Source organism: Diadema antillarum, unplaced genomic scaffold, assembly GCF_040938485.1.
Source record: "Diadema antillarum isolate AM-2024a unplaced genomic scaffold, OU_Dant_1.0 seq00000187_RagTag, whole genome shotgun sequence".
Taxonomy (NCBI): domain Eukaryota; kingdom Metazoa; phylum Echinodermata; class Echinoidea; order Diadematoida; family Diadematidae; genus Diadema; species Diadema antillarum.
Genome location: NW_027271251.1, coordinates 829247 through 853185, shown reverse-complemented (window position 1 = coordinate 853185; position 23939 = coordinate 829247). Strand labels below are relative to the sequence as shown.

Below are 23939 nucleotides of genomic sequence, written 5' to 3'. Positions count from 1 at the left end.
CATACAAAGTAGAATATAAGAATAAATGGTTTATCAACTTTTATCAATTTGTTTATAGATCTCTTGATAGAAGAAGCATAGTTCTCAAAACATTCTTTTCCTGGAGTGTTTTTTTAATGGCATTTGAACATTATTCAGAACATTAAAATCAGAAACAGTCACGGCATAAACTTTTGCAAATTGAGGCCCTCTGCCTTTTCACAGCATGAAGCTCTTGCAAATTGCCGCTGGTAGTCAATGCATTGTGTGAACAGACACCTTTGTGTGCATTTTACTGTCACAAATGTTCTTTCAAGGCTCCTTGAGAAATTTGCAAAAGTTTCATGCATGTGAAAATTTCAGGTTTTAATTGCATTGATATTTCTAGATGGTCCACTTTCAAAGAGGACCATTGGACATTGATCGCAAAAGATTGAGAGGTTTTTTGTTTTTGTACTTACAGTTGTCCGCAGTGTGCTGGAAGAGGAATTTACCTGTTATTCTTGACCCGCATAAGTTTTTCCATACCTGATGCAGTCACAAAATGTTTCTATTGCATCTTTGCCATATCACTGACTTTCATTGTTTTTTGTCCTTGTTTTATATCTGTCGTGCAGGTGGAATGGTAGCTATGTGTCCTGGGGCCAACCATGCAGGATTCGCCATCTCACATCTGGTAAGCACATTCACCAGGGTAGCTCAGAAGAAATGTTGGTGGTGATGGTAGTGGTGGTAGTGATGGTAGCTGGGAGTGGGGTAGGGGTAGGGGGTGATGGGGGGGGGGAGGGGTTGGATGAGGAGAGAGGAGAAAGATGGCAGTGGAAATCTTGTGTGAGCATCTTGTGGTGCAAAGCTTATTACGCCATTGTCTTGGCTTTAGTCTGCCTGGCTCATGCAAAAAGCCAGTATCTCTGTCTCACGCAGTCATGCACATCTTTGAGAGCACGCCCCTTGCCAGGCCTGTTGTTTAGATTTGTGTTAATCCTACTGTACATTGCTGAATATCGTGCGTAGAATGTACCTGATGATTTTTGCACCCCATGATTTGTTTGTTGACGTAATAACGTTATTAAGATGATGGTGGTAATGATGATCACAATTGATGACAATTGTCAATAATGAAGTTGATGAAAGTGTTAACAATGATTACAGCGGAGATGAAATGAGAGCTGTCATTTGGAAAAGACTTGCCATTTACTGTAAAAGTGGATATTTTCGTGCAACTAATTTTTTGCGCTAGACCGGCGAAGAAGAGTTTCGTGTGTGTTTTTAATTACACATAATCAAGACATCATCTACTGGAACTTATGGCAAGCAAAAATATTCGCATGCTTTTATTTTTACACTAGTTTCTTGTTGTGCAAAATGCGTGAAAATTTCAACGCTGCGAAAATTTCCACTTTTTCAGTATTCACAGGAAGACAAAAAACACACTTAAAAAAAAAGAAAGGTGCTTTCTCTCTGGATCCTTTTCAGGAAGAGACATAAATTCTACCTAAGATTTATAGAAGAGGAGAGTGCTCAAAGCTCCCTTTAAGGAATGTTGAATCAGAGTCACACAACTGGCAGGGATAGATTTTAGGTTCTACTTGGGTAATTCAGATACATTAAATGATTTAGTGATCATGCTATTTTTGTAGATGTGTGCCAGCGTAATGTTTGCTGTACTCCAATGAAGATCTATCTGTATCAGAACCAGTCCTGTGCCAGTTAAACATCTGACAGTTAAAAAAATTGATCAAGTTCAGCTTATATCCATGTTTGTGCTGTGGAGCTTGCCTTGCCTTCAAGAACTTTTGAACCTGTGGAATGATTTCACTCATTGTTGCAATGAAGATACATGAGAGTTTGTGTGATGACAACCAGTGACATTCTCATCATTCTTTGTAATTATTCTTTAATTGAAATTAAACCAGGCCCTTAAATCCAACCTTTCCACCAGTCCGAGACAAATGCTGTCATTATAGTCTACTTAGTCTTTAATGAGGGACCTCCTTGTAGAAGACTAGTGACGCAGTGAGTCGGGCTGCATCAGACATATTTAGTCTGCGCTGATTGTGACGACGAGCAGCCTTGGCAGGCGGGGGAGTTTGCTTTTCATTTACGTAATGACGATGATGACATATCAATCATACTCTCTCCTCTATTCACGGTCTGATAACCCATACAACATACTCTTCCCCTGCACGTATTTAAGCGGAATAAAATCTGACAAATGTTGTCACCACCAGCAGCAGTTGCCGCGCATTGTCATCGGCATGAATCTTGTCTATTTGATTTCTGCACGGGTCAGTGTTTACCGCCTTAGTTTAGGGGGAAGATTAGAATTGACTTGTGAAGAGTAGTGAGTTGAATGTCATAGGTATTCATCTCTCTTCTTGTCTGTGCTGTTATCTGAATGCACAAAAGAAGTTGCCATGGGACTGGCTTGCAGCCTTGTTCTCAACCTGTCAAATCTGCAGACAGTTTTTTTGAAAAATGCAGGGCTCCTTTGATGTGATCACAAAGGTACTCATTGTGTGATATCCCCGAGGACCAAATTTGTTTCAGAGTGCACCCTGAGGGGGAAAGGTACACATAACTGCAGCTGTATCAATGATTTATGAGTTGGTAGCTCTTTTCTTTTTAAAGTTTAGAGGAATAGTTCTCTCTCTTGTAGGATAAAGAAGGTATTAGAGTGCCATGCTTTTGTGAAATGAAATTAAGTGGGGATGTAGACTTTATAGAACAATTTAAAGGGTGTGAATGCAAAGATACTGTCTTTATGTTAGGTCTGTACATCATGGTGGTACTTTAAATTTGCCTATGCTTGCTTTCTACCAGGCTTTGAAATATCTACTGCTGATGTGAAAAGATTAGCTTCTTACAAACCATTTGTAATGGTGTTTTTTATTCCTCTGCCAGCATAACTAAACACCATTTGAGGTATCCCAATGAAACTTGGCTTGTGCATGTGTGAGTTGGTGAAGGTGTGCCTATGAACTTTTGGGCACACATGCTCAAGGTCAAAGGTCATAGGTCAAGGTCAAATGCTCAAATTCCATTATTTTCTCCCATATCTATGCAATGCCTTAAGGTATTTTCTTGAAACTCAGTGTTTACGTGTAATACCAAATAAAGATTCTCTAGACAGAGTTTTGGGTCGTGAGATCAAAGTTCAAAGGTCAAGTAAACATGTTAAAACTTCATTTTTTTTCTCCTCCTTATCTCGGAAATGGTTCAAGGTAGCTTCATGACACTTAGTACATATGCATATACTGACTGGCAGTGATTATCTAGGGTATTTTGGGGTCATGGGATCAAAGGTCAGGGGACAAAGGTCAAGGTCAACTCCCCAGAATTTCACTTTCTCCCTCATATTCTTGCAATCCCTGCAGGACAACTTAGGGTGTAGGCCTACATGTATTACACAATAGATTCTCTGGGAAGTTTTTGCCAATAAGGTCAATAAGTAAAAGTGCTAAATTTCACTTCTTTGTCCATATCTAGGAAGTGGCTCAAGGTATCATCACGAAACTTAGTACATATTTATGCATGTTCTGCCTGACAGTGATTCTCTTGGAATTTTAGGGTCAAAGGTCAATGGTCAAAGGCCAGGTTAGAATGCTAGCAATTTACTATTTAATACTGAAATTACACTTTTTCTCCATACCTTGAAAATTACTCAATGCATATAAAACTTATAAAAGGGCCAAAAGTCAAGTAAAAATCCTCAATACCCAAATACATGCCCTCTTACAAAATATAGCCATTCATCTGATTAAACCTAGTTCAAGGAAAGGGAACATTCAACACATTTGTGACAGACATGTCATTTTGATATTTTGCCAATTATGTTAAACTGTCATCACACATTATCAAGATGTACTGTAGACCTATTTGGAGAGTCAGCATTATGGCGGAGGCATACCAGTCACCATAGCGACATTTCTAGTTGTCTTTTTCTTTTCTTTTTTACGAGGGAATGTAATGCAAAATCCCTTGACAGATCTTCTACAGCTTGCAGTAACTCCTGTTGTGTACTCCTTACTACAAGCTTGTTGATTTTATCATCATTTTAACCTAATGTCTAATTCATTCTTTCTCATATACTCTTATTATTTTATGCATTTTTTTAAAGGTCATGTGTTTAGCCTGCAGTGCAGTCTAGCTAATGTCAGATGAAGTACTTGTATATCCTAGGTAACAAAAAAATAAACACTCTGCTGCCAAGAAGGATATTTCTATAAGAATTAAAGAAAATTTTCATTGTTTATTTTGGATTCATGAGTTTTATAAAAAAAAATAATGAGACTTGTGTCATTATTTTGCTTAAAATTTTTCACATGTGCAAAAAAAAAAACTTTACTTTTAGGATCTCTTCAAGTTTGTTTTGTTTTTATTAGGTTTATAAATATAATAAGGTCAATAGCACAATCAGGGTATGCAATTGTGTAACAGGGCAAAAATGAAAAAACTTGGTGAAAATGCTTTTTTTGTTGTTTGTTGTAGCTGAGTGTTCAAATTTTCATTTCATGTAAAGAACGAGTCAAAATTTTGCATTAAACTGCGCATAAATTAGCATTTAAATTAGGGGTGTCGAATTACATTGAAATGACTAATATATTGGAAAAATTCATTTAAGAAAAGGAGAATGTTTTTTTCATCTGATAATGCTGTTAGATATTCCTGATAAATATCTCTTTCATTCATTACCAGCACATAGCCATGACATATCACAAAATATGAATGAATTTCATATTTTCACTTCTCGAAATGGATGATCAATTTAGTAGGCATTATTTTGAATTCAAATAAAACCACTCTTACATATTTTATTATATTTCACTTTTGCCAAAGAGTGAAGAGGCGAAACTTTCAGGAATAGGTAACAGACATATAGTGGCCATTATTACAAATTTTTATGAAATTAGGGCTGGTACTTTGGAAGATATTATATTTTTCATCAAAAAATTATCTGTACAGTTTGACCTTGAATGTGCGCACAGTGTTTAGATCAATTCTCATATTTGTAAACACAGATAGAAGAATGAATGTGAGATTTATGATGACTTGAGTTGATATCCAAGCTGTGACAGTCAAACAATGACATATTAAGCCAAAATACTATGTTTTTGCTTATGATATCTTTAGAAATTGAACAAGCATTGAAATTGAACACTGAACACTTATCATATGACCTTCATGCAGTATAACATGGGCGTGTATCGCACTTATTTATGCTCAGCAATTTGTAAAAATATAAAAAAATAAGTTCCTATTGCTCAAATTTGCTAAAATTTTCACACAATAGATTTCTACATATGTACAATTCATGGTTAAAAAAACAAGGATATTCAATAAGGGGAAAAGAGTCTTTAAAGTAGTCAAATTAGGATATACCTCACTGAAAATACTGAAAAACGGCTGCACTTATTTTACTCAGCATTTGAAAATGGCTCAAAACTCAAAACTGGCTGAACATTTATTGGCAAACAGTGCACCATATTGTAGTGTGTCTTCAGTACTTTCAGGAAAAGCAGAAAAATCAGCTGTTTCTCCATGTATAGCTGTATAGCATGGGTTAAAAGGTCACAATGTCACAAAAATAAGCTAGCATTACACTCCTACCAGGATGGGACTTCAGACCTTATAACTTTCTCCAGCTGAAAGAACCACTGTTTTTTATTGCATGCAAGCAATGCCAGGAAAAAATCCATTAATTTGATACCACACACATAGGGGTAGACTTAAAATATGGACCTCAAATCTTGATTTTACGTAAGTTGTAAAACGCTTTTTTTGACGCATTACGTGGGTTTTTGGGGACTTTTTGGTAATTAACCTTTAATAATTAACAGTAAATGAGAAGAAATTAGCTATTGTCTTACCACATGTGATTACTAATGTCTTAGCATGCTGCATGTGAATTTTTAAGTCAGTTGGGGCATTCTTTTAGAAGTTACAATTTTTTAAAGTGAGAAAGTCATGATTGCATACCCTGATTGTGCTTATCACCATAATGCATTTCCCTTGAAGACTGAAAAAAAGAAGATGGTAGTACTTTTGCTTAAAATTGCTGCATGTGAAGGTTGTTCTGTTTCCCAGTGATGTCTTGAGATTATGTCCTGCAAGATATCAGTTCTCTCTCATGAATCCCCATGATCAAGTGAAATGTCTTCACGTAGGAAAAACAGAAAAAAATATATATATATATACTCACGTATCTGCAACCCTGCACAGGGCCCAACGAGGTTTGCGGGCAGGTAATCTCTGGGAGATTGGAAAATATCAAATTTACTTTTCCACATAATTCCTCCCAAATCTCAGTAATTGATAGGTTGAGATCTATATGGCCTTACCACTGGGAACAGATCAAATAAGACAGGTACACAGACACACACGCACAGACACACAAACACACAGACATTATATACAAGAATGACTCTGACATTATATCACTTGGAAGGACCATAGTGCCTTTTACTGCCTGTTTGGACAATTTTGGGGATGAAAATTGTAACTCTCACTCATAATTCTGTCAGGGCTTTGCAATGCAACATTTCGAAGTGAAAGGAAATGATAAAAAGGTAAAGTTAGCCCAATAACCATGTCATTTTACTAAATTAGCAAACCCTAAAGGTAGAAAAGACATTTTAAAAGGTGATCTTGAATACAAGATAGTATAATAACTGCAGGATATATGTTTTAAATAGAACTAAGAAATAAACAAAGTTTTTAACATAGTCAGTTCTAGCTCTTACAAAATGATGATGTGTATGAAATCTCATAATCATTTGGATATAGATTTTGATGCTGGTTGTTTGTGTTGTTCTGAGTGTAATTTAACATTGCAATCCAGATCTTGGAGGAAGTAAAAGTATTTTCCCCCTTTATATATTACCAGTGTCATTCTATGGTACTAGTAGTTCAATTTAAATATGTTCTACACCTTGGATTGCCACTTGTCAAAAACACACAAAGTTGCTTTCTTGCATTTTCCTTCCATCGTTTGCAAGTCCTGTGTCAGTTCTTGCACATCATTTTTTATCCCCTCTGTGCCATTTTACAAGTGCCGCACTCCTTGAGAAAGAGTGGGCACCAGAGGCCCGTTTTTCCCAGTAGCTCCCCCAATATCCACATGGGGAGAGCGGCCGGGCGTAAGCTGGGGACACCCTTAAGGGGCAACTCTGGTCGCAGTAGGAATGTATTGATTGATGTAACGCCACACTGTGTCGTAGCCAACAGCTTCAGTTGACTGCCCCTGCCATGCAAGCAAAGTTGTCAAGAGACGGGGGGGGGGGGGGGGGGGGGAGCTGAAAAGGGATGGGGGAGGGGCAAGATGGCAAGGGCATATGTATGGTGAAGCTATACATCCGAGTGTGTTAACATCCAGTGTTGATTCTAAACATGTCTGCAAAAATTACCATCTTTTTTCTTTTTTTTTTATTAGAGCTGGTGAGAATACAAGAGGAGAGATAGGGAAGGGAAAGCAAAAATTGAGGAGAGGAGGAAAGAGAGATTTATGGCTTGGTAAAATAAGGTTTTCACACTCAATCTTATGTCTGTGGCACAAACATACTGATAAGAAATCAAGTTCCTAGGAAAATCTAGAATCTAATTGCCATCAAGGATGCAGGACATAGCATGCAAACCATTAAGGTCAAATCAAGATACCTTTGCAGCATGCTCTAGAAAAGCTGAAAATGATGATATTGTAAAGTATATCAGACTTTGAAATTTCTGTGGAAGGTGATCGATATGTCAGTGTGTTGGTTCTTTTGACAAATATCAAGTTTCCTACTCATAGCCAAATTACCATATTTTGCAAGGTTCTGTGCTTTTGTGTCTGTGACTTTGTCAGAATAATCTGGCGATGAGGACACTTATGTAGACATACAGTTTCATCTTGTTGTCCCTTTATCACACTTTTCCTCCATGTCTGTCGGCCCCTGTCTATATTAACCTGGCCTTGTCTGCTAGTTCATCATCAGGAACCTAAGCTACCAAAGGGTTGATATTAATAGTATATTTCTATCCACTATCTCTTTTTTTCATTCCTCTTTAAAGGGAAATATCTGGCAGTACGAGATAATGGTCATGTGTGCATTGTCCCCAGGAAGAAGGCTATCCTCGATGACACCATCTTCTCCTTCCAACAGTCCAGGGTAGGTCAAAAACATTCTTTTTTTCCTAATTCTGTGAAGTTTATGAGTAGTGATTTTGATGCAGTATGTATTTCATTTGCCTAGTTGCCTGAGCACTGTATCAAGAGGTGGCTAGCATACAAATTTGGTATGTGGTTGTGCATTAGAATGAATCATCAGATATATTCACATCAGAGCACATTGGATATTCTTGACTGGTTGATAAGTGTTACTTAATTGATATCATCTCCTTTTTGGTGATTATGACTGTATTGATGATACTTGTACATGTAATTACTTTTATTAACCCATTTTACTTTGATGAGATGCGTCTGGAATAGTAAAAGTTACTTGTTTATTCATGTTAATGGGTTCATACCGTAATGCTTGTTGATAGTTTCATGTATCATCATTATTGTTAATAGGGTAAAGGGGATTACATGAAAAATCAATTTTGGCAGGTAAAAAAAGTTGTCTTCAATTTCTTGTTTTGTGAAATTGTACGCGCTACCTTATTACAGGGATACATGACAGCCACATGCAATGACAAGTATGGATAGTAATTTAAAAAACTCGCTTAAATGCATCATGTCGTGTCATACACATACACATGTCTGTTTGCACACATCACATGGTCTTGATGTGCTCTTTGTCAACAGATTTAATGGAAACAAAAATAAATTCAGATTTTCAAGCTTGACAAATTCAAAGACAAACTAGGAAATAACGTACAGCTTTGTCATGTGTGTCCTGCACTTTCTGCAAGCTTGATTATAGTGAGTTTCTTGTGACTCTGTACTAGAGGTCTTGCAGTCCAATTATTGTGCATTTGCTTCTTTAGTAGGCTTGGTTGGCATGGATGCATTGTTACCGCATAGGGTTATAGTATACAATGTACCAATGTATTGGAGTTCACTTCAGCTCTTTAGCTGATGTTGAGAATGTGTGTGTCAGAAACAATGTCAAACAAAATTAACCAGAATTAACTGTGTTATATTGTGCCCTGCAAGAGAATTTTTTCAATTACTTTTCCCAGTAATTGAATGTTGCGTGACATTCAGTAAAGCTGGCCACTTGTCATTGGCAGGTTTCCTCAAAATTAAAATCAATGAAGGGCAATTTGTACCAATGAAGTGTAATCTTATTCGCTAACTGAGTTGTGTATTGACTTTTGTGTATGAAAGACTGTAGTTCACAGCCAATGGTTTCTGAATTCGGAAGGAAAATTGTTTGTTTGTTTTTTTGCTTGTTTTCACATTTAAAAAGGACGGACTGTGAGGAGGTAGAATATCAAACTACATCAACATCCGTATTAATGTAATTACTGTCACTACTATGATGCACATGGAGACTTGTAATCTGAAGGAATTAATTCAGCCTTGCGATGTGTGCCATAGATACTCACGACTACATTTCGCCAATACTGCTTTCCTCTCCATTTACATTTCCAGAGATAGTGTAATAAGGATGCCGGTCTTATAGTGTCTCAAGTGGATACATGAGCTCTCATGCAATTCTGTTTTGCTGCTATTTGCAAAATGCTCCATTTTGTTTTCAGTTTTTCATGGTCTCACTGAAAAAACTGCCTCAGGCTGAAGTGAATAGATATGGCAAAAGAAAACAAGAACACAACATAACTCAACTTGAAACTCAAACTCTCTTCGAAGCTGTAATGTAATTGATTTCTTCTTTTTTTCTTCTTTTTTTTTGTCGCTTCACCATTTTGATGAGGGACATTTTAGGATATCTTTACTTTATGGATAAGTCCTATATGTTCATACCAAGTCCATCTACTGTTATGATCCTTCTTTCAAGACCCCCCCCCAAAAAAAAATAAAATAAATAAAAAATAAATAAATAAATGAATAAAAAAATAAAATAAAAATGTAACCTAAGTTGAAATTACATTTTAAGCCTTTTTAGACTTTTGTTTGCACAGTTTACTTTTCTTAGATGCTGATTTGGCAATTCTGTCCATTCAATATGGATTAACCTCACTGAAACGATACAACCTCTGTTTGCTGATGTGTAAGTCACATGGGGGAATCATTGCTTAAAGTTGCCGTACTTATTGTATAATACATGTATTACATAATATTTGTTATGCAAGAAAAGCAAATATATTGTATACTGTTGGAAGTCTCTGTCTCAGACACAATAACAGTTGTTGGAAACTTGTAAAAAGCAGCCAGAGATCCACGAAGCCTTACTTTGCCAATATGTTTTGTTGGTGTTTTGCCAGGAGGATCTGGCGACCTACGACAGCAAGCAGGACCACGGGATGGGTAATGCAGACATCAAGTATGGCGATTCCACCGTGCTTATCCAACACATGAAGAGTGGTCACTGGCTATCTTACCAGGTCTGCCTAGGATGATTGCCATTGTGATGATGATGATGATGATGATGATGATTACGACAAGGATTATACTGATAACAGTGATGCACACAGTGACTTGTAATTATTTTGCTGAAGGAATTAATTCAACCATTTATCAATTCCAGTCACTTTTTTTTACAAAGATTTCATACCCATGGTGTACAAGTGTTTAATGTGTATTTATCGTCGTTGTTGTTTTATATGAATTTTGATATGTACGTCAAGTGGACCCCTTTGAAAATCAGCCGTGCTGAAAGGGCTATCCACCGTGTTGCTAAAATTGCTGGAAATAAATCATGATGATGATGTTGATGACAATGATTATACTGATGACAGTGACAATGATGATGATATTTCAGTGACAATAGCAATGATGATAATGATAATGAAGATGGTTATGGTAATGAAAATGATGGTGATGATGGTGATGGTGGTGATGATGGTGATGATGATGATGATAATGATGATGATGATAATAATGATGACGTTGATGTTATGCGTAGATGATCTCTGAGTGTATCCAAACCTCCTTCCATGTGAGATATGCTAAATACAGTTGTAGCTCTAATGAAAAAACTGCAGATCTGTTTCTATGGTTGTGTTTGCAGGAAATGAGTGCTGAGTGGAGTTGCATTCTGTTGTGATGTAACTGTCACAGCTCCAGTTACATTCTGTCATGTCAAGAGAGAGGAAGATGGCGACGTGTATAGCGAGAGAGAATATTTAAAGATAGATTGATCGATGATAGATATAGAGAGAAGTTCATAAGGGGCTGCAGTAGCGAGCCATAATAGACATGGATGTATGAAGCGATGTAGATGTCTTTTCCACATTTGTAACATGTGTGTGCAATCATACAATATTGTCACTGTGCAGTTGCCCAATTGTTTGAAGCCAATAATGGTGCTAGTGCTAGTGCTAGTGTCAGTGTTAGTGCTAGTGTCTGTGCTAGCTCAACTTAAAGCTGTTGTTCGGGAGATCATGCCAGCACCAGCCCTAGCACCAAACTTGACATTACCTGATATACATTTAAGCACAATGTGTATGTAGTGATATGAAATCAGTCACAATAATGGTTCTTTTTTGGGGGGATAATTTTTCCACAGGTGGTAGAGAGTGTAGTGGGAGGAGGAAGATCGGCAGAAAGAAAGGTGAGATGGATTCTTAAATACATATTATGCTAGTATTTATCATTAACCAGTGTGCAAATATGTCATCATTCATGAATGAACATTTGTTGTGGTGTGTACAAACTATTTATGATAATAACAAGATATAAATCATAATCATCATAATACAAAGATATCTCTGCCTGATAGTTAAAGTTATGTATAGGACACAAATTTCACTTTGGGACAATCTGTGACTTTCCAAGATATTGATAGGAAATTTTAACTACTGCTCTAAACATTTGTTGAAACTGAGATAAAGTAAGCATTATTGTGTCTAATGCCATTATCAGGCCTTGCTACATTCTTCAGTGCTAACCCAGCTAGTAGTATTGTGCTGCTGCATTGGTATGGTAGTTCCATTTGTTCATTTCCTTCCTGTACTGGCTGGTTTTAGGTTCCATATTGCTGAGTTGCCAACTGATAAGTTTTAAGATGATTATTACTAGTTGGATTTCAAAAGTGAAAAAAGAAAGATATTCATTTCAAACTATATTTTATCTAAAATCTTATTTAGTATGAGAAGTGTTTGCAATTTGCTTATCTTTCAGACCAGAGTATTTTCTTTTTTAATTATGTAAAAGTTGTTATGTATTTTTTTGTACTGTGCATGAGTTTACTTGTGTATTTGTTTGTTTGTTTGTTTTAAAGGTTAGCTGCCTTGATAATGTATTCTTACTGGCATGTGGTAATCAGCATAAGGTAAATTTTGAAGTCAAACGTGACAATCCTACCCCCTTCACATTGGACAGGTTGTGATGCTTCCAGAAGGTCACATGGATGATGGTTTCTCCGTGGTGAGAGCGAGGGCAGAGGAGTCACGTTCAGCAGGCATCATCAGGAAGAGTACTTCTCTCTTCAACCAGTTCATTGAGTGAGTTAATCTCTCTAGGCCCAATGGATAGTGTACTTATTGTCTACATGGACAACCTCATTACCACAAAGTCTTCCATGTTTGGCTATTTTCTCTCCAGACTTTTGTTGTCATTTTTTTACCACTGTTCATTTTGTTATATATCTGTTTCAACGTGGAGAAATCTGCATCAACTAACAGTTTTGTTTTTCTGCAGAACAGTGTGATTGAACACTATACATGCTACAAAAAACAAGGTGTTTAATTTATGTTGTCAGAACTGGGGAAGACTGAACAAAAATACATTAAAAAAATATATGAAAGGACCAAACTTATGAGCACAATGAAGGTTACAGTAGTTAGATATGTTTCCGTAAGTGACAGACTCTGAATTCTATTGCAGACTACTTAGAAAATAACATTCTTCTATTTTATATTGTTTAAATTCCATCTGTTGCATAGCTGATGTGAGAATATTGGTCACAAAGATGTCAAGCTCCAAGAGTTCCTCTGTTTGATAATTTTTGTGCCTAGAAACACTGTATTAAGCACATTACAAATGTAATGTATTATCATTACAGTGTATTATTATTAGACAAATGTATCATCGTTTGTAAGGACACACCAAGAGTTATTCCATAGCATATACATGTTCATCTCAGAAGTATAGATGTTATACCAGGCACTACTAATCTCACAAATGTTTCCTGTTTGGTGGACATCACCAAAGATTATGTGTCCATTTGATGTCTGGCAGGGCGCTGGACTCTCTGCGGTCCGAGGAGGATGACCAGCAGGCCTGGCGGAACTTTGACCTGGGCTCCGTGGTTGATCTACTGCAGGACCTCATCGACTATTTTGCTGAGCCAGAAGAAGACGAAGGTAGACACAATTTTTTCAAAGCTGGAAGGCCAAGATTCGATATTGATTCACAGCATCTATTATAGAGAGCATCCATTTCATAGAGAGCATCCATTTCAAAGTTACGCCATTCTTTTCTCCTTCACATTCTATTTCCAATTTTTCTTTCTGATTTAAGCATCAGATGATAGAAGATTTTTTTTTCTCTCTCTCTTTCACTTTGTCATTTCTATCTTCTTCTTTTGTTTTTTTTTGGGGGGGAGGGGGATATTTTTCATACAGCATATATTCTAGCCATTGGAATAATAAAGATCAGGGAATAATGCACATGTTGCCACTATTCAATAAAAGTACAGTTGCAGCAGACAATGTATGTTTGATTGCATCTATTATTCAGTGTATTACCTGTAAGCATCATTTATGAATGTTTTAGAGAAAGAATTGTATTCTTCACTGATTGCCTTTTCCTTTCTGTCTGTCTGTCTGTCCATATCTCTCTCTCTCCTTTCCTGTTTGTCTGTCTGTCCCTAATCCCATTTTATGTTCTCTATCTGCCTCCCAGATCATGAAGAGAAACAGAAAAAATTGAAAGCCTTAAGAAATCGACAGGATCTGTTTCATGAAGAGGTAAGACCTGTTGGTATACTGTAAAAGCTCACTATAATGGCAGCCCTGTGTTGGTGTATTGTATAATCAATTGCTCTCCTCTTCACAATACCATATGGGAGTGTTAAATCTGCAATCAACTTGACTTATTCTTCATTATTATAGAAACATCAGTGTTAAATACTGTCGAATGAAATTGTGGATTGATTTGCCTGCTTCTCTTAATGAAGATATTCATGCTCCTCAAAAATATAAATTTTAATCAGGAGTACTAGATTGCATGTTTGCTAGCTAGATGAGTTGATTGATGATCTCAGGGATCAGTTGATTGATTGACAGAACATCGTCAGATTGGTGCTGGGAGCCATTGATGAAGTCAGCACCTGCTAGAATAAATTATCGATTGATTGATGAATTGATTGATGAATTGATGGGGCATAGTCAACTGGTAATAAAAACCTTTGATAAGCTTAGAATATTGATTGATTTATTGATTGGTTGTTGGTTGATTGATTGATGGATGGATGGATGGATGGATGGATGGATGGATGGATGGATGGATGGATGGATGGACGGACGGACGGACGGACGGACGGGGACTGATTGATTGATTGATTGATTGATTGATTGATTGATTGATTGATTGATTGATTGATTGATTGATTGATTGATTGATTGATTGATTGATTGGACATGGTAATTTGGTACTGAAAACCATTGATGAGCTTAGCATCTTACAATCAGTAGGTGTTTGATATTAATTGATTGATAAATTGACTTACTGACTGACTGACTGATTGATTAATTGATTGATTGACAGGGCATGGTCAAACTGGTGCTGGAAACCATTGACAAGCTGAGCATTTTCAAGAGTGGGCGGGACTTTGCTGCAATAGTTGGGGAGGATGCAGGGGACCTCTGGCAGGACATTGTAACCTTCCTCTACAAGCTGTTGGGTAAGTGGCAATGACGGATAGATACGTGACTGTATAGTAGTACAGGTCTACTCAGAGAAATTGTCCCTCTCCCCTCTTCACTTATTATCATCAACACAACACGAAGTGGGGAAAATAGTATTCCTTTGATCCTACAATGGTTAGAGGCAGGAATTTATTCCAAACTACATCTTTATTTTAAACTGATGCTTAGTGTTGCTCTGATAGCAACTCCAAATCATTATCTACAAGATTAGGACCTTTGGCAATAGGCGAGTTTTCATGACAAAGTTTGCTTGTAACAGAGGTATGTAGATTTTGGGTTAGATTTGGTTAAGGGATCCAGTCAAGGGCTAGATTTGTCATCTTTGATTAGATATTGTATTGACAGTTCAACCCCTGGGATATTCTTCAGAGCAGTGTGAAAATAACAGTTAGCATGAGAATGATGTTTTGGCCAAATCTTGTTAACCCATATGTAACTTTTATTAAAACTAGAATGCTGGTAGTCGGCAAATTTTATTACAGTATTGTCCTCCTTGTCTTTTCCTCAATAAACGCTGGGAATTGAATCCAGTAAAATTGGATTTCTTTAAGAAGGAATTCTGCATTTGCACAGTTGAATAATGAAGTAAATGGTATGCTAAAGAAAAAAAAATTGTTTTGAATTCATGGTGATTAATCATCTTTGTTCCTCAATTTCTTTCTTCTTTTTTTTTTCATCTCTGCAGCTGCCATGATCAGGCATAACCACAACAACTGTGCCTTATTTGCCCAGTCAGTCAGACTGGACTGGCTGATCAACAGACTGGAGAGCCAGCAGGCTTCTAGAGGTAAGCCAATACCCCCACTGGTGGCTGGAATGAGCGGTAAACAGTGTCAGGTGGTATCAGAGATGGACTGCATGTTTCACTCCAGGGACCAGACCCTTGTCAGTGTCTGCAGGCTTTATGAATATCTTTCCTCTTAAAGCTTATTCCTGATGAGCACTAGGCATTTTTGCTCTGGAAATATTGCTGAATTTGAGCACCTACATATAAGTAGCTGGATTATATTGTGTAGATTGTCATGTAATGCAGAGAATTAAAGAAATAAAGCAATTTGTGCATAGTGTTCAGAAATCCCCCCAATTGAATAGCAACCTGCAAATCAGCATTATGATAGTATCTTGATGAACAAGTTCCTTCAGGACATTTAGTTATCTCATTTTCATGATGAATATTCCTATAATGATCAGGTTACATGTATGTGAGTTAGAAAAAAAGTTTATAAACAACAGTTTATAAGTGTTTGTAACAGGAATGGGATGTGAGCCGTTCATTCAGGTTTGATGTACTGTAAAAGTGGAAATTTTTGCGGTGTTGAAATGTTCGCGCATTTCGCGCAACCAGAAGCTAGCGCGAAAATAAAAGCACGCGAATATTTTTGTGTGCCACATGTTCCAGTGGTTAATGTCTTGATTCCGCGGAATTAAAAACACGCGAAACTCTTCTTACCCGGCCAAGCGCGAAAAATTAGTCTTGCAAAAATATCCGCTTTTACAGTAATGCAGGCCTCCCAACCTTCCTGACTTTGGAGGAAATAATCAGAATTTTGACCATTTCCAGCTCTTGTTTTGATAAGAGTCTCCTGCTTTGCTTGATGATTTTTACTACACACTCCAATAGAAACTGCTTTTTATTTCCAACTTTTGAGCTAAATCACCCCTTTTTGTCAGTCAGAAAGGTTGGGAGGTCTGGTAATGCCATACGTACTCTCACGTTTGTGTCCCATCCCAGGTGTGCTGGAGGTTCTACACTGTGTGCTGCTGGGAAGCCCTGAGGCACTGAACATCATCAAGGAGAATCACATCAAGTCCATGATATCACAGCTGGAGAAACATGGCCGAGATCCAAAGGTGCAGACTTCTCCTTCTCAAAACAAACTTTCCCTCATTCATAGGATGCAGGAATTCAATGCTTTATTGGTTGGATTTCAATTCAACACACTAATCTTATATACTGTAAAACAAGATATTTTCGCGGCATGAAATTTTCGCGACTTGCCTAGTAAACATTCAATGCATATTGTGTAGACAAGAATTTTTGCGTGCAGTTTTGTTTCGCGAATCTTGGCTCTCGCGAAATTAAAATGCACGTGAACATTCCTCATTTTACAGTAGACTATTTTTCTATCTGTTTGATGACACAAACAAAGAGGAATGTTTATTTAGAAGTTTTGCATGGTACATGTCTTATGTGCTGTGTGTTATGCTGAAAGTTGACTGATATTGCAAGTATGATATTAATGTATATTTCCATCAATTTAAGAACATTTATGATATGAATGTTTGACATGGTAAAGATATAACTTGCACAATAAAAAGCTCTGTGATATAACAGTCTATGCTAGTTTGCTTGTAAGGTGTATGTACAAGTATGTGTTGTTTTTCAGTGTTAGGGTAAGAGTGATTCCCAATGTCCAATAAATTACAGTTCATATTTGAACTACATAGAAAAAAACATAGGTTTACGTCTAATGATGATAATATGGAACTGTGTGATTCTACTTTTGGTTGCAATGAATAATCTAATAGGATGGCTCTAGTATACATTGGGAGGAATTTCTCATAAAAGATCTCATGTTATTATGTGTGTTTCTTTGTTTTTAATCTCATCTCTATTGATTATTCTTTCTTTTTCTTCCCATCTGTCTCTCCCTGTGTCTCTCCTATATCTTCCCCATCTCCCCACTTCACTCACTGACTCACTTTTGCTGTCTCTCTCTCCCTCATGTCTTCCTTCTTCTCTCCTTATTTCTCTATCAAACCTTCACTTGTTCCTCCCAGGTGCTTGATGTCCTGTGCTCATTGTGTGTTGGAAATGGCGTGGCTGTCCGATCCAATCAGAACCTGATTTGTGACAATCTGCTGCCCTCTAGAGATCTCCTACTGCAAACAGCTGTCGTAGATGAAGTACTCTGGTATGTACAGTCTATGTGTGTCTGTCTGTATTCATGTGTATTCGTGTATGTCAAGTGTTTTGAGTGGAATGCATTCTGCTCTTACTGTGTTTCTTTTGTATGACTCTGTGTATTTGCTTCATTGTGAATATGAATTCTTTGTGTCACCAAAAAAAAAAAAAAAAATTGGATTAGAAATGTGAGAAAAATGAAGCAGTGTATATGCTTTATATTTTTGTGTTTGTTTGTATGTGAGTGTGTCTTCTGTGTCTTTGTCTTTCTTTTTGGTAGCTGGTAAGTTGTGATTACCATTTTGTAAAAACCCACAGAGATGAAAACAATGACGACATCTTAGTGCACTAGTGACAGGTAGTGTGTCACTCTTTGACAGTGATCACAGTTGGCAATTGTTTTCATGGAGGTAAGGTTTGATGTCCAACAGATCCCATACCTGCATATATTCCCGCAACAATTTTATGTAAATGTATACATTTTTGTTAGGTTGTGAATGTGACATAGGCATATGAGTCCCATCATAGTCTATATGTTTGTGATAGGTATAGGAGTCCTTGTATCTGTACAATCAACTTTATTTTCATCACATTTGTCTTCTTGTGGTGCAAAAAAAAGAACAAATAGAAAAAAAAAAAAGATAAGTGCAGCATGTAATCTACTCAGTATACTCAACATACACCAGTACCCACTGTCCCATTTCTTGTTGCACATTCTCATGAAGAAGAGTAGACTTTCCACTGCTTTGACCCAGGTCATAATATCACTGTCATTTACTTCTCCTCTGCAGCATGCGACCCAACGTCAGTATCTGTGTGGACCGTGGCAGCACCGTCTACAAGAAGTGGTATTTTGAAGTGGCCATCGACCGGCAAGAGGCAGGCACCTCCCGCCCCGTCCACTTCAGAGTAGGGTGGGCCTCCTCGGCAGGCTTCCGCACCTACCTGAGGGGAGGGGAGGGATGGGGGAACAGCGGAGTGGGAGACGACCTCTACTCCTTTGGATTTGATGGGATGAACCTGTGGACTGGTGAGTTGATATCTACAAACTTTTTGTCTTTTTGTCTTTTTTTTGTTGTTGCTTTGTTTGTGTTGAAGAGAACATTAGTGTAAGTATACCCTATAGATAATGGCAATCTGATCTACTGTGTAATCAATATTCTCTTTTCTTTAATCCTCAGCATGCTACATTAATTACCTTATTTTGCTTGGTATGATAACTGAGCTTGATTTAGTGTAGTGCCCATGTACTGTGTTTCGTGTGGGGCAGTTTGAGTGGGTCAATACCAGCCACTACTCGAGCTGGAGTACTCCTCAAAAGGAGAAAAGTTTGTGTCTCTCTGCCCCTCTCAATAAAGCGGGGATCACTGTATGACTCTAATTATTTTTTGTTGTTGTCCATTTTCTTATAATCATCTCCATCGTAGGTGGAGTTAGCAAGGCAGCGCCGTGGTCAGGCAACCGCCTACTGTCCAAAGGTGACATTGTGGGCGTGTGCTTTGATCTCAGCATCCCTCGCATCCTCTATCATGTCAATGGGAATCCCATCAAGGCGTCCTTTGAAGGAATCAACCTGGACGGCATGTTCTTTCCTGTCGTCAGTCTCTCGGCAAGAATTGGGTCAGTGACTCACCTTCAGACCTTTCAGAGACTCAGTAGATAGTGACTCAGTGAACCTATGTCATATTCTATGATACATGTAGCACAATGTACCAGAAAATTTGTAATGCAATTTACTGCTGTATATGAACTTGCTCAAATTTCAGGTTTTGTTCAGTTTTGTGTGTAAGAGAATACATTTATAGTGATCATACCCGTTTTGATATGTGTATCTTAAGTAAGGGAATTCATGTTTATAAGCAATTGAAAGACAAAGGTGCAGTAAGAAGAAGAGAAAATACTTTATCTATGCAGCAGTAATACTAATAACAATGTACATTGATGTATGACCCTTGCTGTGTCTCCATTCACTGACCTGCCGTTTGGCCTTCTTGGTTTCATGTGACTGTGAAGCTATATCATCCTGTATATATCCCTAGACTTAGCATACAGAGTTTGTGTGCTCTGAATGTTAGCAATGACCATCATTAGAGTTCTCTCTTGGTTTTTTTTTTTCATTCTTTTTTTTATCAGTGTTCGTTTCATCCTGGGTGGCAAGCATGGCCGTTTCAAGTACACCCCACCCAAGGGCTTTGCAGCCGTCTGTGAGAGCCTGCTGCCCAAGGAGAGGCTCAGGATAGAGCCCTGCTTTGCCTTCGGGGACGTCACGGAGGGCCTGATCCAGGGTCCCACCTCCTCCCAGGACCACTCTGCCTTTATTCCGGCTCCAGTCGACACCAGCAATGTCAGTACCACTACCCACTTGCCTTCTTCTTTTTCCTGCGCTTTTAGTCACTAGCCATGTGTGCTCATGGAGGGGAATGGGTTAGATTGGGAGGTTAGAAGGGGAGTTGTGTGGGGACATAATGCCAAGATATGAAGTATACAAATGTACATGTAGGTGTGCTGTGTTGGAGCTGTCATGGCTAAGCTGTTAAGTCCATGTAGATAGGACCACAGGCTTCCATGCAAGTATAATGAGGTTTGCGTCCTCATGGCAGTAGGGCTTTTTGGCGAGGCACTTCATCTTCTTTGCCAAGTCTTTCGGATGAGACTTTAAAGCTGTTGGTCCTGTGTCTAGGAGAGTCTTACCCTGTGCATACTAAAAAAAAATAATAATAAGATACACTTCACTTTTGTTGTAAAGAGCAGGATGAAATCCTAGTGAAGTGTTCAAGTGCTCAAAAAAAAAAAAAAAGGTATATGTAATAATGTTCAGGATGGAAAGAGGCAGATTACCCTCAAGAAGAAGAAGAAAAAAAGTTATGTACACATATCTAGAAGACTAGTAAAGAAAAGGTCTCACTTCAATCCTGTTATATCTGAAGGTTGCAGTTGTCTTGCTTTACATGATTTGTTTTTCTTTCTATATGCATCTTCATTATTGAATGTTAAACTTTTTCTTTCTGTTGCATAGTTTTCACAGATGATGCAAACCATTCTGTGATACAGATCATTCATCACTGTGTTGATTAGAGGTAAAAATTTTTTGGTAAAAAGTGATAGGTGCCTGCAAACATTAGATATAAATGGTAAAGCTCAATTTCTACTTTCAGACAACTCATTACTTTGAACCAGAGCAATCACCTTTAACCTGTTGAAGTCTAGTTCCTAGTTCTTGGACAGATATCTATGGAAAATGTGTGAAATAGCAAAATCAGCTCATCCTTGCCGGGTTAATAGGATTTAGATATTCATAGCTGTCTCACATGATGATATGTAAAATGAGTTTAGGAAACCATCATCTCATACCGTCCACAGGTGAGTCTCCCTGGATACATCGAGATGCTGAGAGATAAGCTGGCAGAGAACATCCATGAGCTCTGGTGTATGAACAAGATTGAAGCTGGCTGGACTTGGGGACCCGTAAGCATTATAACTTTTTCATAAGACCACCTCTAAGATTCTTTGAAGCAAGATATATTCGTGGCATGAAATTTTCGTGAAATGCAACTGAAGGCCTTTTTTCAAGGTGTGAAATTTATGTGAATTGCCACTGGCATTCAATGCATACAGCTTAGACAAGGACTTTCTCATGCGTTTTAAGTTAGTGAATCTTAGCTCTCGGGAAATATGCGAAATCAAAATGCGCGCAAACATTCCTCGTTTTACAGTACAATGCTACAACTTAATTGACACCTATGAGTGCCTTTGACTGTTTGTTTCCTTTTCCTGTGGCATAAGGTGTTGTCAGCACACCAAGGTAACGCACATAGACACAATTTTTCATTGTGGTGCCTCTGTTTAGGAAATTGCCAAACTTTGCGGACTGAACTGTATGATGATTTTCAAATGGATATAAAAAGTGAATAGAAATGTTTTGAGAATTATATTGTCACTACCCAGAGATCTATAAACAGATATCACCATGCTTATGAACTGTGTACAAAATGTTGGTGGGTTTTTATGGCTCCGCCACGAAGTGGTGCCGGAGGCATTATGTTTTCGGGTTGTCCGTCCGTCCGTCCTTCCGTCCGTAATGAATTTTGTGGACAAGGTAACTATCAAAACCTGTTGAGGTATCCTAATGAAACTTGGCATGTATGTGTATTAGGGGGTGAAGTTGTGCCTATCAACTTTTGGGTGCACATGCTCTAGGTCAAAGGTCAAAAGGTCAAGGTCAAATACATAAAATTTCACTATTTCCACCATATCTATTGAATGCCTGAAGATATTTTCTTGAAACTTAGTGTATACATGTATTACCCAATTAAGTTATCTGGTGAAAGTTTGGGTCATGAGGTCAAAGTTCAAAGGTCAAAAGGTCAGGGTCAAATACATAAAATTTCACTATTTCCACCATATATATTGAATGCCTGAAGATATTTTCTTGAAACTTAGTGTATACATGTATTACCCAATTAAGATTATCTGGTGAAAGTTTGGGTCATGAGGTCAAAGGTCAAAGGTCAAAAGGTCAAGTAAAAATATTAAAACTTCTTTTTTTTCTCCGTACCTTGGAAAATTGTTCAAGGTATCTTCATGGAACATAGTATATACATGTACTGACTGGAAGTGATTATCTAGAGAATGTAGGGTTCATGGGGTCAAAGGTCAGGGGTCAAAGGTCAAGTGCAACACTTCAAAATTTTACTATTTCCCTCATATTTATGCAATGCCAGCAGGGGTACTTTTTTTTTACACTTGGTGTATGCATGTGTAACCTAATAGAAATTCTCTGGAAAGTTTTTTTTTTCTTCTTTTTTTGCCTCAAAGGTCAAAAGGTCAAAGATCAAGTGAAAGTGCTGAACTAACTTTTTCCTCCATATCTCGGAAGTGGCTCAAGTTATCTTGGAACTTAGTACATATTATGCATGTTCTACCTGAAAGTGATTATCTTATGAATTTTAGGGTCAAGGGCCAGATGAAAATGGTAACAATTTACTATTCAATTCAGAAATTGCACTTTTTCTCCGCACCTGTACCTTGAAAATTACTCAATGCCTAAATGTATGAATGGGTCAAAGTCAAGTTAAAGTCCTTAAATCCCTAGATACATGCTCTCCTATTCATCCAATTAAACCTAGGTCAAGGAAGGTGAACATTCAACACATTTGTGACAAACTTGTCATTTCAATATTTTGCCAATTTTGTGAAAATGTAATCACACATTGTCCACATGTACTATCTAGACCTATTGGGAAAATTATGCATTATGGCGGAGGCATACCAGCCGCCAAAGCGACATTTCTAGTTTTTTGTGTGTTTTTTTTTAACACCACTGTGTATGGAAAATACTGAATACCTTCAATCTGGGGGGTGTTTCATTAACGTTTGTCAGCACTGATAACTTGAATCACCATAGTAACAGTCAGTGACCAGAGCATCTCAGCCAATCAAAACCAAGGATTTTGCTGAAATTGTCAGCGCTGACAAACGTTGATGAAACACCCCCCTGGTCTCTTGCTAGAACTGTTTTATGCTCACAAATACTCAACATTTGTCCTGCAAATGCTCCAGGTTCGGGATGACAGCAAGAAGGTGCATGACAGCCTGATATTCTTCTCAAATCTGTCTGAGCAGGAGAAGAACTTTGACATCACCATGGCATATGAGACTCTCAGGTAACCGAGACACTGGGGGGACGGATTGACTGAGAGTGTGGTATAGTGTGATAGCAAGAGAGGCATCCTATATGGGTCACATTTTTAAAGTTTATGTCCAAGCACTGTACACAGACGTAACTACCATTAAGCAGATCAGGGTAGCATTAATTTCTTCATACTGTTTTATCCCAAATGCACTGCTTTTGGTACCTTTCACATAGATTTGCCTGTTTTCATATAAGTTTGTTGCAGCAAATGTTGATTTCTTTTTAATGCTTCAGTGAGTCTTTGTTTTTTCATTGCCAGTGGCTAAACTTGCTGCTGTATCACAAGGAGGATATTGAGTGGTAGACCAGTGCAGTGTTGTTGTATGCATCATCATCATGAGTGTGTATAGTAGCCATGTGAAGACTTGGTGATCATCTCTTTGGGGA

The 23939-nt window shown here is 37.7% G+C and overlaps 1 protein-coding gene across 1 annotated transcript in view; it reads left to right on the top strand.

The window, feature by feature from the left end:
• The window catches only part of LOC139728602 (ryanodine receptor 2-like), a 326287-nt gene that overhangs the window by 119130 nt on the left and 183218 nt on the right, over positions 1–23939 (top strand). Inside the window, exons 10-25 of the mRNA XM_071639541.1 lie at positions 597–655; positions 8029–8126; positions 10348–10467; positions 11592–11636; positions 12407–12528; positions 13265–13389; positions 13931–13995; positions 14795–14930; positions 15641–15742; positions 16688–16806; positions 17737–17870; positions 18652–18890; positions 19288–19480; positions 19994–20204; positions 21221–21325; positions 23420–23523. Coding sequence (XP_071495642.1) covers positions 597–655; positions 8029–8126; positions 10348–10467; positions 11592–11636; positions 12407–12528; positions 13265–13389; positions 13931–13995; positions 14795–14930; positions 15641–15742; positions 16688–16806; positions 17737–17870; positions 18652–18890; positions 19288–19480; positions 19994–20204; positions 21221–21325; positions 23420–23523 — 1977 coding nt within the window. The remainder of the gene's footprint in view (positions 1–596; positions 656–8028; positions 8127–10347; positions 10468–11591; positions 11637–12406; positions 12529–13264; positions 13390–13930; positions 13996–14794; positions 14931–15640; positions 15743–16687; positions 16807–17736; positions 17871–18651; positions 18891–19287; positions 19481–19993; positions 20205–21220; positions 21326–23419; positions 23524–23939) is intronic.